The 18,976-nt window shown below is 36.0% G+C and overlaps 1 protein-coding gene across 1 annotated transcript; it reads left to right on the top strand.

Moving 5' to 3' along the window:
• The first annotated feature begins 11,439 nt into the window (after positions 1-11,439).
• Positions 11,440-16,498, top strand: LOC125660017 (glucans biosynthesis glucosyltransferase H-like). Its single transcript, XM_048891862.2, has 2 exons — positions 11,440-12,033; positions 12,217-16,498. The coding sequence occupies exon 2, from the start codon at positions 12,247-12,249 to the stop codon at positions 14,230-14,232; it is 1,986 nt and encodes a 661-aa protein (XP_048747819.2). The 5' UTR covers positions 11,440-12,033; positions 12,217-12,246; the 3' UTR covers positions 14,233-16,498.
• Positions 16,499-18,976: the final 2,478 nt, after the last annotated feature.

Here is an 18,976-nt window from a genome sequence, read left to right on the forward strand (position 1 = left end):
GTGTGGGTATACCATAATAATAATATAATGATAATAATAAAACTTTATTTCAAGGTGACCTGATTAGTGCACGCACTATTCCTCCCTAGGGCCCTCCACGTGAAACATACATTTATACATAATAACTTAAAACAGGGTCTCAAAAACTTGAACACAAGGTTATGTAACAAGATTCAATCTACCGTATAACGGGGTTTTTTTTCCACGGGGTTATAATTTTGGCTTATTTTAGAGGTTAGATAGCTTTCCATCAAAATTTCAATCGCCTAATATGCATCCAATTGCGACTTCAGTAGTTGAAACAGAGATAACTCTTCCCTGTCCACCATTATTTATTCCGTTAAAATTATTAGCATACCTTTCAGCCAGCAAATCGCCAAATATTAGACCCGCGGATTGATTGATTGTATATTGTTTTACGTCCCTCTCGAGAATATTTCACTCATATGGAGACATTCATCATTGCTGGTGAAGGGCTGCAAAATTTAGGCATGGCCATTGAGCAAAGAGGGATCTTTAAATATCGTGCCACACATGCTGTGACACGGGGCCTCGGTTTTTGCGATCTCATCCGAAGGACCGCCCATTTTGTCGCCTCTTACGACAAGCAAAGGGTACTGAGGACCAATTTTGTAATATGTTAAGTGTGTAAAAAGGTATAAAGGTATGTATGGAATTATTTTTTAACATATTGACAGTTCATAAAAAGTTTCGCATCGAACACGATTTCTAATTTCTTACAGATTTCACGATAGAGCATATATAATAGATTGTTTTCTAACTTATATACAATTTCCTCTTTCTACTTTGTGAGTGCCTATCAAGCGGAAACTATACCGGTCAATGTCTGAAGGATATGGAAATCCGGAAAATTGTTTCACGAAATTCCTGTTTGTGGTTTATTAGAGAATCAATAAAATAAGACAGAATAAAGATAGAACTCTATAATTTTTACAGGCAATAGAGTACAACGATTCCAAATATGTTATGATATCCTTCCTTGGGGGTCACAATCTCTATTTTTGCCAATACGCATTTTTACGCCAATGCTGTGGAAAGATTTTATGTGCAATGAAACTGACCAAATAAGCCGGTCTGGGATAAACATATGCTAATTTGAGTGTTTTTAGCTGAATAAACAAAAACCATGACCATGCCAAGAAATTTCATCCAGCCTAATAACATACATGTACTTGTAAACTCTTTGGCTTCAATAGAACAATATTACATGCTGATTAATAGTAGCAGTCGCTTATCTCAATCTAATAAAAATCAGACTTCTTAGATCCGCGCCGTATACTCCATTGTAGCGATTGTGAGCGCATTTTGGGATCTGATTTTAATTAGATTATCGCTTATCTCTAATTGCGGTCACTGATTTATAACGGTTCTCTCTCTCTCTCTCTCTCTCTCTCTCTCTCTCTCTCTCTCTCTCTCTGTATGATACGTACCTTGTAATAAAAAAAAACATGACAGTTTCCGGTTACTGGCGTGGTTGTATAATTTTTCTCAACGTATCTAAATACACAACACATAGTAGCGAAATAATCGTAAAGTCATTAAGATTGATTACTGTTCGTTATCTTCACCTTTCATCTGGACATTCATTGTGTATGGGTCCAGTTTCGTTGCAACAGCGTCAAAACTTGCAAGCCTGTATTCACGGGGTGACCCGACGTTTCCCAACATGACAACCTCGTTTATTTGTAAAATAGATACTTTTCATGACTCAAGAGAGAAGTGTGAACCTTATGTAAACAGATTAGAACAATATTTGCTTGCAAATGATGTAGATTCTGGCGAGAAAGTATCATTTGTTGTTGAGAGAAATAGGCAGCCCCATGTACAGTTAGTTGAGAGATCTGACCGCGTCAGACAAACCAACCGATAAAAATGTATCAGGAAATCGTAGTTAAGTGCTTAAGAACCTTTTCAGTTCAAGACCAATTGTTATAGCAAAGAGAATCTGTTTCCGCAAAAGGGACCAGAGACCAGACGAGAGTGCAGAAAACTTTATCACCCAGTACACAAGTTATCAGTGAGAACATTGTGCGTTTGGAACAGCTCTAGATAATATAATGAGACATCGTTTGGAACAGCTCTAGATAATATAATGAGACATCGTTTGGAACAGCTCTAGATAATATAATGAGACCTCGTTTGGAACAGCTCTAGATAATATAATGAGACCTCGTTTGGAACAGCTCTAGATAATATAATGAGACCTCGTTTGGAACAGCTCTAGATAATATAATGAGACCTCGTTTGGAACAGCTCTAGATAATATAATGAGACCTCGTTTGGAACAGCTCTAGATAATATAATGAGACCTCGTTTGGAACAGCTCTAGATAATATAATGAGACATCGTTTGGAACAGCTCTAGATAATATAATGAGACATCGTTTGGAACAGCTCTAGATAATATAATGAGACATCGTTTGGAACAGCTCTAGATAATATAATGAGACATCGTTTGGTTTGTGGACTGCATTGTCACCACATTCAAAAAAAGTTACTCACTGTCACCCAATTGATAATTAACAAAGTACTAGAATTATATGTTAATATGGATAAACAGTTTCCAAAAAGGTGCAAGATTTTCATATGTAAACAAAACCCAAGCTAAATCTGTAAATCAGAAAGGTCAACTAAACAACCCAAAAAAACCAGAGACGTAGTATTATCCTTGTAGAAAGGAGGGTCATCCTCAGCAGGATTGCCATTTCAAACATTACTGCAGAAAATGTGGGGAAAGGGCCACATCTAACGTGTATGTCATGACAAGACGGTTAGCAATTCTAGACAAAGACCAAAAGAGAGCATAGTTCCTTGCAGAAGATGACGGTAATTTAATGAGTATCAGTATGGACATTTACAAACTGAGTGAAAACACCAAAGAAATTATTCGGAAAAAGTCAAAAGTGAAAGGAAACCATAAAGATGGAGTTGTACAGAAGGTCCGCACTTATTCCAGAGAAACCATAAACCCGCTAGGTGTTGTCTAAGTACTTGTTATGTTGAAGGGGACAGAAGAAGTGTTACCTTTATATTATGTACTCCATGAAGGCGGTCCATTACTTGGACGAGCTCAAACCAACTGTCTCCAGAACTTAGGAATCCTTAAACCTGTTGGTCACAGTGAGTGAGGAAACTACGATTGTTGTAGTACCCAAAAGTACAAATCTGTTCGAATATGTGGTGACTTCAAGATGACATTGAATCAGTGTATCAATGTAGACTAGTACCCGCTACCTCGGGTGGATGAAATATTTTCTAAGCTTTTGGAATGAAAACATTTCACAATACTTGAACTCAGAAATGCGTACTTCCAAATAGAAATAGGGTCATCAGGAATTATTTACCATCAATACGCATTATTCCGGTTCAATACACTAATAATCATCCAGCTATGTGGCAGAGGGCCACTGCCCATACTAATTGACATTGTGGTCCTATCCTACCCCTGTGTGCCATGGCTTTAACAAACTCAAATATGCACTATGTAAGGTAGCTAATGTGTAAATTTCAACTTTACTCGTCCAGTGGTTCTTGAGAAGACTTTTAAAGATTTTCCTTATATATTCGCATGTAAAACTTTGATTCCCTATTGTGGCCCCACTCTACCATGATTTTAACAAACTTGAATATGTTCTCTCTAGCCTCTTAGCTTCCACTACTGCCTTCGCTTTCTGTCTGCTTTGTGAAGACCATGTCTGTCTATCTTGTGTCAACACATTTCAACACTGAAAATGTAACATTTCTTTATGTTTGCCTTCAAATTGAAGGTTTCCACTTCTCACTCGTTACAGATCACAAGCCTTTGGTGTCCATACACATGTTTCATCCACAGAAGGGTGCTATACTACTTGCCACTGCCAAAAGACTGTAACGGTATGCATTGTTCTTTTCAGGACAGGATTACTCTATCGAGTACGGAAACTAAACAACATGGGAATGCTGATACGTAGACGGTCTCGGTTACCGTTAGCTACAGATGTTAGAGAAACAGAATCGGGGTCAGAAATGTTTGATTCTCCGCACATATTTTTCTTGACACAATTGAAGGCCTTACCTGTATCAGCTAAGGAAGTGAAGCACAGAACTGCACGAGCCCCAGTACCTTCTGGTGTGTTGGAAGCAATCATGCGTGTCTAGAATGATATCACGGATAAAGACTTGCATCCTTATCTCTCACGGAGACAAGAGATTGCTGTGCATTAGGGTTTGTTACTTTGGAGAATTCGAGTCATAATTCCTGAACTACTTCATAAGGAAATCTTACTATGATCCATTGAAGACGCTTGGGTGTAGTGAAAATGAAAGTAACTGCTGGAAGACATGTCTGGTGGTCAGGCATTGATGCTGACATCGAAGAGTTTAAATAAAGTAGCTGTATGTAATACTAGTATGTACGGGTAATTTTATCTTACTTATTTAGAAGTATCAGAAGATCCCATAGTCATTAACATGTGTGTTCATGGGTCTTGCTATAAGGAATATATAATATTGCATCACATGAACGGTATTGTCGTAAAAAATTATATACAAAATATGAAAATCCTAGCTTAGATATTTCAAGAGATATTTTGTAAAGATTTTTCCTATATACAGTATTGATCAGCTATTAATTTTGATCCCCTATTGCAATGGCATGTGACCTTGACCAGGAAGTGTGACCTAATCTTAATACAAATCTGACCTATTCAATATGTCCTGAACTATTTACGGTAGATCTTTCATATTTTGTGTATATATCCCTTATAGCAAGGCCTTTCATTTCATGTCATGACCTTTGAACTCGATGTTTGACCCACTTTTAAGAAAGCACACCCTTTTAATATACCTGGAACTATGTTTCACCTTGTGATCTGTATGTTGTGACCCTATGAGTCTAGGTTAGAGCTACAATATGAGGTCAAAAATTTCATAGGAGTATAATTTGCAAAATATCTTTTAAAAATCGCAATAGCGGAACAACAACAGAACCAAGGTGATTCAGGCGAGTGATATGGTCCATAGGCCTATTATGTTGATAGGTTACATATTAAAATATTTCAAGGGCATCCCTGCCTTGGGATCGAAATTCATGAAAACCCAACAGAAATTAGAGGATTTTTTTAAAAGATGGTTCATATTCTCATGATTTTTACTTGTTCTTAGAATACTACCGCTGGTAGTGTATGCTGTAATCATTTTCGTCTTGGTTCGAATCCACCTCACGCCACACTTTTATTTTTTATTCTTTTCGTTCTTTCAAATTTCTTTTCATAACTTGCATACTTGTATACATTTTCCTTCAATAATTCTTTGTATAAACGGCAATTAAAGAGAACGCAAATTCTCTGTATATAAACTCACTCAAGTGGAATTATCCTCCCCGTGGTTGACTTTATTCCAAGTACCGGAATTATTTACTCTGCGTTACTTGACAGAAGCACATACAAGCAGCATGCCATACAAGAATTATTGTGTTTAAGAAAGAGTTTTGTTGGTGGTGAAGTACTGAAGAATCAGTGTATATTTCCTTACTGGGGAAAGATGTACATTTAGGTGATCAGAAAAAAATGCCTTCTAAAATGAATGTATACATGGTTTTTAAATCCCTCAACTGATTCGATACGCGAGCTTGTTCTACGTATGGGCAGTTTTTAAATCGAGGCAAGCTACTGACAAACAAGTTGATGGTACAGGGGTTTCAACAGTCTCGATTGAAGTCAGCATTTTGCAAATTCTATGATCGTTATAACGATCTAGTTCGTCAATACAACCTATCATTGGGTCAAATGCTGTCTGACATGTTTCATACCGATTGTTAGGCCGTTCTTGGCACACTGAATTTTACTACGGATAACTCCGTTTACCTGATCAGGATATAAGGTTCACGGCGGGTATGACCAGTCAACAGGGGATGCTTACTCCTCCTAGGCACCAGCAGGCATGCCATCGAAGGTTTCCTAAGAACAGTCCTAAGACAAGACTTAATTAAGATATGTTTAAGACAATTCTTAGGATGATCCTAAGACACATCTTAGGATGGACATAGAAGCTCTCTTAGGACTATCCTAACGTGTAAAATTGTATGGAGATGTACGAGCTAATATTATAAAAATTTATTTAAATTCAACTTCTTAAATAAGACTAAAAAAATTTTTACAGCATTAATTGCATTTTTTGTGCTTTGTTTTGAAATATTGTGGATGTCTGCGACGATCTCTGGAAAACAAAAGGGCATTCAGAGAATGACAAAAGAGTCGAGCTGTCATTATTTGGCGAGACAATGGAAGTGAACGTGACCTCATTGTTGGCCGGTGAAGGTTGTTTTTAAACAAAGCACGTGTATCATGCATCATTTGCCGCGTGAGTTGGTATTATTTAATCACGATGCTCTGGACATCTAAGTACACGTAATCTAAGTGATTGTCGTAATCTCGTAAGAAACGATCTCTCTGGATTTTCCTTCTTTTCCCTTGCATACAGATAGGAGGCAGTCACATTTAAGTATTAACAAAGTTAAGACATATCTTAGGACGTGTCTAGTGATGTCTTAACTTTAGGAGAATTCTTAGGATATATCTTAAGTTAGGACAGATTCGATGGCGTCACTTAGGACTAAGATGGCTTCGATAGCATGCCTGCTGATCCCACCTCTGGTGTGTTCAGGGGTCCGTATTTGCCCAACTCTCTATTTTGTATCGCTTATAGGAGCTATGAGATTGATCACTGTTCGTTATCTTCACCTTTCATTGAAGAGCTCCTATAGTTAGATCATTCTTTACACACTAATTTTGACTACGGATAACTCCGTTTACCTGATCAAGATATACAGCTCACGGCGGGTGTGACCGGTCGACAGGGAATGTCTACTCCTCCTACGCACCTGATCCTACCTCTGGTATATCCAGGGGTCCGTGATAGCCCAACTATCTATTTTGTATTGCTGATAGGAGTTATGAGATTGATCACTGTTCGTTATCTTCACCTTTTATCAAGTAGGCAGTTAGCACGAAAGTAATTAAGACCGGAAATACATGTATACCATTACAAAATTATGAAATACCACATAAAGCTTAAAATGGGGAAACAATACATGCGTCATGGTAGTACATATTTACACATCCATTTTGTAAGAGTTCTATTTAGAAAGTTTACGTCTATATCCACATACTAAACGCATGTTAGATAAATCAATTACATTTACTCAGCCTTAGGTGACGATCTAGAACGGTCATAGGTGAGTTACTTTCGCTACCCTGAATGGAATCTTTATCTGGTTTATTTCAGTAACCGTTTGCAGTGGCGGTTAAGGGGGGTGCAGCCGGCGCCCCGCCCCCCCCCCCTAAATTTTCAAATTGAAAGTAAATCATGGTATCTTGTTTAGAAGAATGTACTAAACGATAAAAGAAGCAATGATTTCTTCCACTCCCGGAGAAATAAATGACAAAATCTTTTGATTTCTAAAATTACTTTATTGGAAGAACTTAATTTTTTCGAAAAAACCTTAAAATTTGCGTTATTTTATTAATTTCACCTTATGAAAAATGATAGAAAATAGTACAAATGACTAAATAGGAGACATATTTGAAGCCCTATAAAATCTGTAAAATCCAGGAGCTTCGCCCTAGACCCAATGGGGGCCTCAAGGCGGCCCTCAGACTCCCCGTCTCATAAAGTCTTCCCCCCCCCCCCCCCTGTAACCGCAATATCTGGATCCGCCCCTGGTTTGTTGATCAAAGGAGTCACGTGGCTCATAGGTATACACTGTGTACAGTACAGGCAAATGACAAAGGATCCAGATTTATTACAATATGTAAATACATATTATCAGATATATAAGTTTAGAAAGAGAAATAAATCTAAGTAACGAAAAATGTACAAAAGCCAATTAGTAGGAAGGGAAAAAAAGCAATATATGCACCCAGGGGTGCATAAGCCGAGTTGCATGGGATACATTGTAAAGTCAGGAATAATGTGGCATATTTATAATTGTGAAGAACTAATTTCAGTTTTACACTTTTCGAGTTACTGTCCAGAAACCATATTTGTCTGAGGTTTTCAATCTATTTTCGGTCACTGTGACCTTGACCTTTGTTTCTCCAAAATCAATAGGGGCCTTGCTTTGCTGATATCCAACAATATATCCAAGTTTCATTTGATTCAAATTATAAAAAAATTCGAGTTATCCTCCGGAAACCAAATTTTGGGGGAATTTTAAATCTATATTCGGTCACTGTGACCTTGACCTTTGACATATTTTCTCCAAAATCAATAGGGGTCTTCCTTATCTGGTACATAACAATATATCAAAGTTTCAGTTGATTCGGATTTAACCTTTTTGAGCTATCATCCGGAAACCAAATGTTTCTGAAATTTTCATTCTATTTTCGGTCACTGTGACCTTGACCTTGGACCATTTTTCTCCAAAATCAATAGGGGTCTTCCTTACCTTGTACCCAACAATATATCAAAGTTTCATTTGATTAGATTGTAAACTTTTCAAGTTATCATCCGAAAACCAATTGTTGACGCCCAACCGCCCGCCCACCCCCCGCCCGCATCACCAAACCAATAGCCGAGTTCAACTTCGTTGCAACTCGGCTAATAAAATATGTCAGTCTGTTACTATATGAAGAAAAAAATCTCGAAGTTTCTACATGTATAAAACCGTGCCCGGCTTGAATGTATTTATGACCACTTGTCTCCGAAAACAGCGACAGAACATGTTTTTCAAATGTTTTAATCATTAGATTTCTTAGGAATAGAGTCATGGATGAAGTAAACAAACCTGCAAAAATTCCAAGTGAGGTCTGTAAGATCATTTTTCTTGAATTCATGCATATATAGAGTATTTAAGTCCTCTTCAAAATTTAGAACCCATCGGAGCGTGTCCTGTTTCTTGTGTTTTAACATTTTAATGTGACATATTTATCATTGTTTATTACAGAGATCGTCATAAGTCAAATATGTCACTTGCAACAAACAAATAAATCTCGCTCTTGTTAAAAAAAGAAAGAACGAATAAGTTACAAATTGTTCGAAATATATATATAATATACATGTACATGTAAGGCAGTTTTAACCTGTTTATGATTTTGAACAAAAACTTTAAGTGTACTCTACGTCAGCAGTCGAATTCGATATTTTCCATGGCAAGTCCCCTTTAAAATGTATGCCAATAATCATTGTTCTTGGTCAGGCGATTTCAATATTTAAGGGTGTGGAATTACAGTGTTTTATCATATATGTGTATACATATTAAAATAAGAATGCTTTTTAGGATTTTAGAAATAATTGTCTTTAATGGACACCAGCTTTATATCTAAACTTTATCAGATTTTCCAAGGTCAGGGTTGTTGCGTCCTAATTACTTGTTTCTTTTCCTGTGATTCAGTGAAAATCAAGGTTAAAAAGTGCTTGTAATTATCTCTTTATTTCAAATAAGGATCTTGAAATTACGAGAAAAGATCTCGAAATTACGAGAAAATTATTTTACATAAAATTAAATTGAAATTTATATTTTTCTCGCAATTTCGAGATAGTTTCCCATATAGTAACAGACAAAGTTTATTTTTCCTTGTTATTAATCGGCTTTTGTACGTTTTAAATGTAATTGATAAAAAAGGTTAAATGTAACCGGGGCTGAAAATTATATGGACCTGATAGGAAAGGTGATCAGGATAGTTCGTACCCTCAAGTAGGACCTGGGGTCACCCGAAAGTAGTTCTTAAATCTCGTAATAAATGCGCGTAATATTAAATACAAGTGGAACTCTTATCTGTTAGAAAAGGGTGAACATGCTTACTTCCTGCATGACTTTGTCATTGTCGAAGCACAAATATTTCAACAGGTAGACATGCTCCAATTTACATTCTGTTATGAATCCTTTTATTGGGTCTTTCTATTTTTCTGTGTTTTTCTTATACTTATTACTATCATTATTAACATTCAGTATTTCTTTTCCTGGGAGTGATCATTTTGTTTCAATGCTTACAGAGGAATAAACATCATCATTATATAGAACCTAAAAATATGCTTTAGTGGGACCATATCAATATAGGGAAATTGTTCCCAACCTGTAATAGTCAAATATAATAAAGAATAATCTTTTGATATAATACCTGATCTTTAAAAGATGTGAAACTCTTCAGAAAAAGAAGTCACGAAAATTTTGCTTCACTTGCTTACTGAAACAATTGGACATATTAGATACACCCCCACCCCCACCACCACCAAGCGGAATCAGAGACGAAATAATAATACCGATGTTCCGTATTCCGAGATGTTTTTTCTCATGATAACAAAATTTCGAGTTTCTCTCTCTCTCTCTCTCTCTCTCTCTCTCTCTCTCTCTGACATACGTCATAATCTATGAAGTACGGAAACGTATAAGTGCCAAAAACCACTTAATTTTTTATTTATGTAAAATATATATTTTAATCTGTCAAATCTATAACTTAAGCAGTAAACTTTACACATTAATCTGTAAATTATACGCTTTAAAACTGTACATTTTACACGTTGATCTGCAAATCTTGCTTATAATTTGTCTAGATCAAAAATAGCGAAATGTAAAAACAGAATGGCAGGATAGGGACCACACTAATGAAAGCCGTGAATATCTCTGCTATTGAATTGAAAACCAGTTATATTCTATAGCTTTTTTATTCATATGTCTACCCTCTAACATTAAATCTTCCTGTATGAAAGGTGAAGGTGTATATCATGTGAACTATTACATAACCAATAAATCTCTCAATGGATGGCTTAAATATGAAATATATGTTAAGTTCAACTTCATTAACATTTCTGTACCTCTTCTTGGTATGAATACTTTAGATATGAATAGAATAGCTATAAAGTATAACTGGTTTTCAATTCAATAGCAGGGACATTTGTAAACTGGAAATACAGGTGTTCCTTCGTTTTTATGCTTACTGGAAACGTATAAATAGAAGTATATGTTGGTAGTAGATAATATTTGTTTTTAATTCTAGCGGTGTCCCGCTTTGACGTAAAACATCTGACCAGGTTTTTAAACTCTAGATCTCCACACATAATTATCAATTAAGCGAGAAATGACAAAAAGTAAACATATAGCCACTTACAATTCTTATTTATTGTTTATGATAGAATTACTCGTAAACCCAACTCCCAACTCCCTGGAACGAATTTCTTACTACTATCTGTATAGTATATTTCCCTCCAGCCACGCTCAAATCCAATGATTAAGATGAAAATCTACATTTTTGTCCTTTTTATTGAATTTTGCATACAAATAGATGACCGCGACATTATATAAAGTTCACGTTTTCTCATATAGATTATATAAGAGGATCATTAAGAATTCAGATTATTCTTCCAAGGTTAGAAAGTGAAATTTAAAAAATTCTTACTATGAATTTTTAATGTAATTAAGATTGTGCAGCTGTGATTAGAAATGCAAGTGTGTCACAATGCGCATACTGTTTACTTACCATTTTTTGATCTACTAAGTTATGTGTACTGTAGTGCATATGTAGAACTGTTGTGAACACAAAATAAAATCATCGATCATGGGTAGAGGGGGGTTATCCTTAGTCTCGCCTACACGATGAATTGAGGTAATGAGTAACAATTTCCGATGAAAAATTAATTTAATACAACACGAGTTATCCACACAGTTGATTCCGCTAGTATGTAAAACAGGCAAACACACGTCATTCGTCTCCTGTGTGTTTTGCAAGGTGGGGACGGTTTATTAATTAAACAAGTTTCATTGTTTCTTTTTTTTTTTTAGATTTCGTGCACGAGAAAATCTCTCCCTGTTGTGACTTTTCCCTGCTGGTGATGGATCGTCCGTTCCGATGTACGCCCTTCTGTGTTTCGCTACTTGTCTTTGTACACCGTGACAGGTTTGACCATTCGTCTGTAGAGGTTACACATTGTATGTGCTAATTAGTTACCTACGTAACTAATTTATTTCCTGTGTAGCATACCTGAAAGAATGTGGCTGCCCCATTAAATTTCAACGTAGACGACTGGAATTACTATCGTGGTGAGTTAAATACTTTTATTTAATTCAGGTTTGTGATCACTTTTATAATGAACATAATTCTAATCTTCTCGTTTGTTTACTAATTAATTTTACCTTGTCCGGTGTTTTAAATTTACATGTTTTCTCGGGCGGCTAGCGGCAACATACGAGTAATCAATTAATTATGAATCAACTAACTTTTAGGTTGTTTTGGAAGTTACGTAGAGATATAAGATGAGGCACAGCAAAAGAATACTTTTGTTCTTTGGAATATGGATATTGTTGTCCTTCATCGCCATCATTTTGAATGTGTTGAACATCAACTGGAGCAAAACGAGCTACATCAACGCTATCATCATCGTCGTCGTCCTCGGTGTTTTACAGGGAAGCGTCATGGAGTTTCCTATGCAAACAGTGGCTACATTGTTGATAGGAGGGCAAACTCGACACCCCTCGAAAGCAAAATGTGACAGATTCACTATCATTTTAAACTACAATCTTCTTGCTTTGAGCACAGATGAAATAGATGACTGTCTTGATAATATGTTCCAGGCATTCATGGGTAATCTGAGTCCCAATGTGTCCGCGGTGTTGGTAAGCGCTACTGGAGCAGAGGAACTGAAAGAGTATGAGATAGAGGTAGTCCAGAAATACAGGTCTCAAATATATGATTGTTTATTTCAAGAGGGCGTGTCATTTGCTAAGGAAGATTTTGATTCAATCAATTCCGCACGCATGGAACACTTGTGGAAATTGTATGAGGATGTGGATAAAAATGTGTTTATTACAGAATTTTTGCATGATATATGTGATCGCTTCGCACGTGAGTTTATGGTGGTACATCGCGTCAGTCGTGTGCTACGCAAGTGTGGACAGTATCAGGATCTTATGCTTCTTTCAGAGGGAGATGACGTAGCTTTCACATACTGTGACGGTGCATATTACGGCACGGATGCTAGAGCTTATGCTGAGCCTTTATTTCACGAATCTGAAGATGTCAACAATATATTTGGCAGAAAATTTGACTACACTTTAGTTTTAGATGGAGATACTGGTGTTCCAGATGGGTGTGTGCACGAGTTACTATCTATAGCTGCAGCAAATCCCGAGAGAGGAATCATACAGCCCGCCATCAAACTGTATTGCAATGATACAGACACGATTTTCATGCATATAGAAGAAATGCGACAGACTATTTACGAACCTATGACAAATGCAGTCATGGAGCTACTCGGACAGTCGGCATACTTTGGGAAAGCAATGATAAAAAATAAAATTTACATTGAGAGAGTGATTGGAACTCGAGAAAATCCAATAGAACGCGTTCCGATCGACGTGTTAAGTCATGATACTTTTGAGGCAGCTCTTTTACAACCCCTGTACGCAGGATCTGTACATTTGCTAGAAGCACCTTCATTTAATTTTGTCACCTGGAACATTCGAGAAAGACGATGGAATAGAGGAGAAGTGTTACTAGCGATGTATTTCTGGAAGAATGCTTTAGGAAAACCAATGAGATGGATTCAAAAGAAGATGAAAGGGGACAAATTCAACTCTACTCGACTTCGCACCGAATCGTATCTGGATTTTGTGAGCAGTTTCATTGCTTATGCTGCTCTGAGACAGATGATGATGAAGCCTTTCTTATTGTTTTATATCATTATTCACGTCAGCATTCACCTTCGCTACAGATATGCTTCAATCATAATTGTAATGTTTCTAGTTCTTTTGTTTCCCAAATTTGCAATTTGCAACAAGAAGAACTATAAACAGGTTATCGTTGAAACTATTGCTTCCATTTTACAATTTACACCAGAGGCAGTAGTGGGTTGTGTAAGGCTTGTCAAAGCCATACAAGCCAATCTAGGCGCCAAGATTAAATGGATTCCTCAAAGAGCTGTAGAGGATGAATTTAGGGCTTCCAATTGTTTTATCTCAAGTTTTAAACACCTTTGGGGATATTCTGTTTTTGCTTTAATTTGTGGCATTATCATTGTTTTATTTTTTCAACAAGCCGTGTTGTTGCTGGCATTGCTAACCTCATTATTTATCCTGCCATTGTATACGGGTGTTACGTCACTTCCGCTGAAGAAAAATGAAGATCATCATTTTTATACTTCAAATGTAGAAATTGCTACAGGATCAGCACATGCTCCAGGTATATATAGGTCAACTGAGGAACTGGAATCTATAAATAAAAAATCATATTCAATTGTGTGATATAAAAAAAAATGTTCGAAGTTCATAAACTTGGATATATATGTATAGGAATCTGTTTTTAAAATAATGTGAAAATGTTCTGTATAGTTTTCATTTTATCTTTTCAAAACATTTACAGGACTGTGTGTGATACATTGTTATAACACGTATGTCCCAAAACCATACATAGATTAAACTTGAAATGATTGAAATGTTCAGTGTATTAAAAATAACAACTCGTATACAAGTACATGTATATAAATCGATGCCTATCAAACATGTTTTCTAATTGTGTAATAATCAGACTTTTTGATAACTATCATCTAACCATCAGCTGCCGCGAGCGGTAAATATGATAATTTATAGAAATATATTGATGAGAGTAAAATCATGTTGCATGACATTTTGTGACCAAGTCATCTTAATGATAGAACACACCGTTTATTGTATAGATTTGGTAAGATGGTTGTTCCTTGCATGCTGGTAGTCCACAAGGTTCTGTTCTTTGATCCTTCTTATTTCTAATATTCCTGTAGTAAATGTTTATTCTTACTGAGATGTCACCAGCTGTAGTGAAGCGCTACAATTTATACCATAACGCTCAGATTGATAGCTATGAAGGTTACCTTACATTAACATGGGATCTCGGTGTTTGCATGATGTCTCACCCGGAAGACCCGTGACTCTCAGTTCTAACCCCGGTGGCATAGCGAGGGAACCGTCACTACCCGTTCCAAACGTTTTAGCCTCAGTGCAGTCGCCGGGACTTGAACCTCTAGGTTGTGAAGCGAGCGTCTTAACATTATGAATACAAAAAGAAAACCCAAGGCGTCTGAAAAAATAAATAAATTCAGCCTTGTTTCAACCCATTTTCTCTTTATATTGTACCTATGTATTAGACAACGGTTATATATACCTATTAGGTACCTGGTAAGGATATATGTACAGGTTTGGATTAAAATGTTACAACAACTCCATCTAAGTGCTGCAAGTAACAGACCTGACAACACTGGACTCAAGAGATGTTCTCTATTTCTAAACAGATTTGGGAAACTCTAAGCAGCATGAGAAAAGCAATCAGTCTAAACACTGTGCATAAAACATAACTTGAATGGTTCCTGACTATTTAGAAATATGAAACCTAATGTATGATCTCTGTATCCAACATTGATGCCAGGAATACAGTGAATCAGGACTCACTAACCAATTCAATGTTCCGTCCGCCACAAAGGAATTTAATTCATTACTTTTTGATATCGTATTTTAAAAAGATTTGCAAATTCGAAAAGCTGTAGTACAGAATATAATTCTGATAATCGTTTAGGGAACAGCGACTAAAAACTAGGCCACAATTGCATTTTGAACAAAAATGTGTTTATTTTTGTATTTCTGATTATATGTGATGTGTGTAGATAACGTTTCTATGTATTGGATTTGTAAGGAAAGGGCAATTTATGCTTTAAAACCAGTGTCCAGTCCCGAATTGTGCATTATATATATGGCAATAAACTATGTTCAAACCAAACCAAGAATTTTTTTTTTTTTTTTTTTTTTTTTTTTTTTTTTTTTTTTTGGTTGTTGTTGTTGTCATTTTACAATTGAGTAACTGAGAAGTTGGAAACAACACATCATCATTTCATTGCACTCAAGATCGAGACAGTCAATGTAAAACGATCAAATTTCATGTATAATGAATGGTTGGTGTGAAATTTGTAATCATGATTTATCATTTTTAAAGCGCATTTTAAATTCTAAAAACTAATCCACTATAGAAATTTACAAAATTGTGATTTCTGCTTGATTTATTTCACAATGAATCTTAAACTGCAGTCAATAGGAAGAGAGTGTTTCATTCAAATATTTTTAAAACAAATTGTATTTTCTTACAAATCTACAGTGTATTAGTTAAAAGGTACATAAACTTTCTCTTTATAACAATATTCAATAGAATTAATCATTTGTCGCTGATAAGTATTAGAAAATTAGATTTAACTTATTCTATCAAGGGCGTAGAACTCTTAAACTTCCAAAAAGTTTCAAGTGTAAAAAGATCGGTTTCTAATCCTTTACCAGTCATGTGAATTTGATCTTTTTCACTTTCATCCTTATTCAACAATTAACATCTATCTTGATTTAAATCATTCACAATTGTTCAATCTCCTGAATACATGTACCTTGAAGTCTTTCTTTTCTTTACCATAATGTTCCAATATTTACATTCAGTATATTTTCCCTACAGAGATGCTTTACAAATCAGAGGTATTCAATTTCCTATGAATTCCAGCAAGACGCATCACGGCACATACCTTTTCAGGAACTCGTACAGATGCATGATATGTCAGATGAAAATAGCTGCAATTGACATTTGTGTGGAAATCATTATGAGGTCAAGGTTTGTTGCATTTCTTCAAACATATTTTTTTCGAGCATATGATCTCACATGCGCAAATGTCCCTAAAACATAATGCAAGTTTAACCCGAAACTCTAACAATCAATACGTCAAAACACGTGGGAACGTTGGCTACACTTGACAATCTCGATTCCATGGATACCATGAAGTCCTCAACTCGTAGTCTGAATACTCCGAACATTAATTTTCAGGGGGGGGGGGGTTGCAATAAATCCAATTTCCCTAACTGTATCTTCGATTGTCACTGAACTCCGATTACACATTCTTTAGGAGATTTTCTTACGAAATCACAGACCCCTTGGTTAGTTTCAAGTTATACTAATTTTTAAACTCGTAACTTCGAAGCCTGTGCACATGTTGTACAATTATTGATTTTATTTCCGCATGCTCATTTCGTGGAAGAAGTGCTCTTATTTAACAGCAAACGCACGATATTTTTAAGACATTTGGGGGGGACATTAATCGTGGAAAGATTGTAGTCTCGTGGGACATTAATTTTCTCTGAAGGTCCCCTTTCGCTTGACACAAACTGTATAGTATATAATTTTGTCTTTCGAGGTCGTTTTGTTTGAAATGAATGTAACCTTGACCGTGACGCCTACTTTTCTGTCTCTAAAGAATGTATACATTCTTTAGTTGTTGCATATAGAATATAATATCTCCACGCTCCCAATGATTTATTCAACTGTCATTTTCTTAAATTTTTGGGTCTGATAAATAAAACAAATTACCCTCGCCTTTACAATAAAACATGAGAGAAAAAGCCATGTTAGATAATTAAATCGCTCATACTATATAATAATTCATCATATCTAATTGTGAACATTAATTTTTAAGATTCCTGTCAACATAATTAAGTTACCTGTTGTACGTCACACGCTGGCGACATTTGATATTCTATAAAAAATCGTTTTCGATCGCATTTTTCTTCCTCGTCAACATGATTAAGTTGCATGTTGACATAATTACTTGTCAGGTTTTTTATTTGCCCGCGGATATATATCAGGTTTGTTATTGACTGTCCACGGATATATATCGGGTTTGTTATTGACTGTCCTCGGATATATATCGGGTTGATCGATCTCATAGACAGCGAGGCGAAGCTAATAAGCGATTTAATTTCTCGAGAACCATTATGTGATGAGAAATCGATATATTGCAAGAACTGGTAATCAAGATATTGAGTGTAATGGCACGTTGATTGATTGATTGTGTATTGTTTAACGTCCCTCTCGAGAATCTTTCACCCATACGGAGACAGGCCGGTGAAGGGCTGTATTTGGGCCTATGCTCGGCGCTTACAGCCTTTGAGCAGGTAGGGATCTTTATCGTGCCACACCTGCTGTGACACGGGACCTCGGTTTTTGCGGTCTTATCCGCGGACCGTCCCATTTAGTCGCCTCTTACGACAAGCAGGGGGTACTGAGGATCGACCTATTGTAACCCGGATCCTCACGCGACTGTAATGACAAGTATTGATTCTGTTAATAATAAACAAAATAGTAATAATGATGATAATGATAACATTTATATAGCATTCTATATAAAAATTTAATGAATTACAGGCAATTATATCGTTTGAGCCTTTGCTACCGGTGTATATATCATTTATCATGGTCATATTGACCGGTTTCTTTGATTACTCAAATCGGATGAAAGGACCCTAAACGATTTAGAGGCTCCAATATTAATGATGATTTAATATAGGACGTAAATTATGCCAATAACAGGTCTTTAGAAAGATTTTGCTTATTTTAATCCAAACCACATTAACACCGGTGCTTGACGATCTATGACAATGAAGTCAATTTGGGTAATTAGTGGCTGTGGTCGAATGGCGTGAGAATGAAAGTGTTGATAGATTTACATTATACGGTCACTTGAAGCTATTACAGACGGTTTATGAATTGGGGTAAGTAATTTAGCTTAAAAGGATATCTAATAATGCAGAGTCTACGTAATTGCTTGTTGCAATGCACAAACATTTTGTTCAGTGGCACAATGTCAGGGCCCAGGCAAAATTCGAGAAAAAAATATGTATTTTTCTTAATTAATTTCTGCTTATCTTTGGAAGTATACAACATTTCGGGAAGAACTTTAGCAAAAATGTCGATTAATTATTGATAATTTATGAATATAGAATATGGAGAAGAATGTTTTAGTATTGTGAATATAGTTTTTTCATAGACGGACTAGGTTATACCCATCTTCCCAAGTCAAGGGTTTCTGATCCGCTCCACTCCACATATGTTTGTTTATGTGGAGCAGATCGGATCAGAAACCCTAGACTTGGGAAGATGGGGTATACCCTATATTTAGAGTTCTATACCTGGACTCTTTAATGGAAAATTCGA

Source organism: Ostrea edulis, chromosome 9, assembly GCF_947568905.1.
Source record: "Ostrea edulis chromosome 9, xbOstEdul1.1, whole genome shotgun sequence".
NCBI classification, from domain to species: Eukaryota; Metazoa; Mollusca; class Bivalvia; order Ostreida; family Ostreidae; genus Ostrea; species Ostrea edulis.

Bases quoted from the DNA above. Each gene is read 5' to 3' on its own strand.
- LOC125660017 (XM_048891862.2), top strand. From the start codon at position 12,247: ATGAGGCACAGCAAAAGAATACTTTTGTTCTTTGGAATATGGATATTG.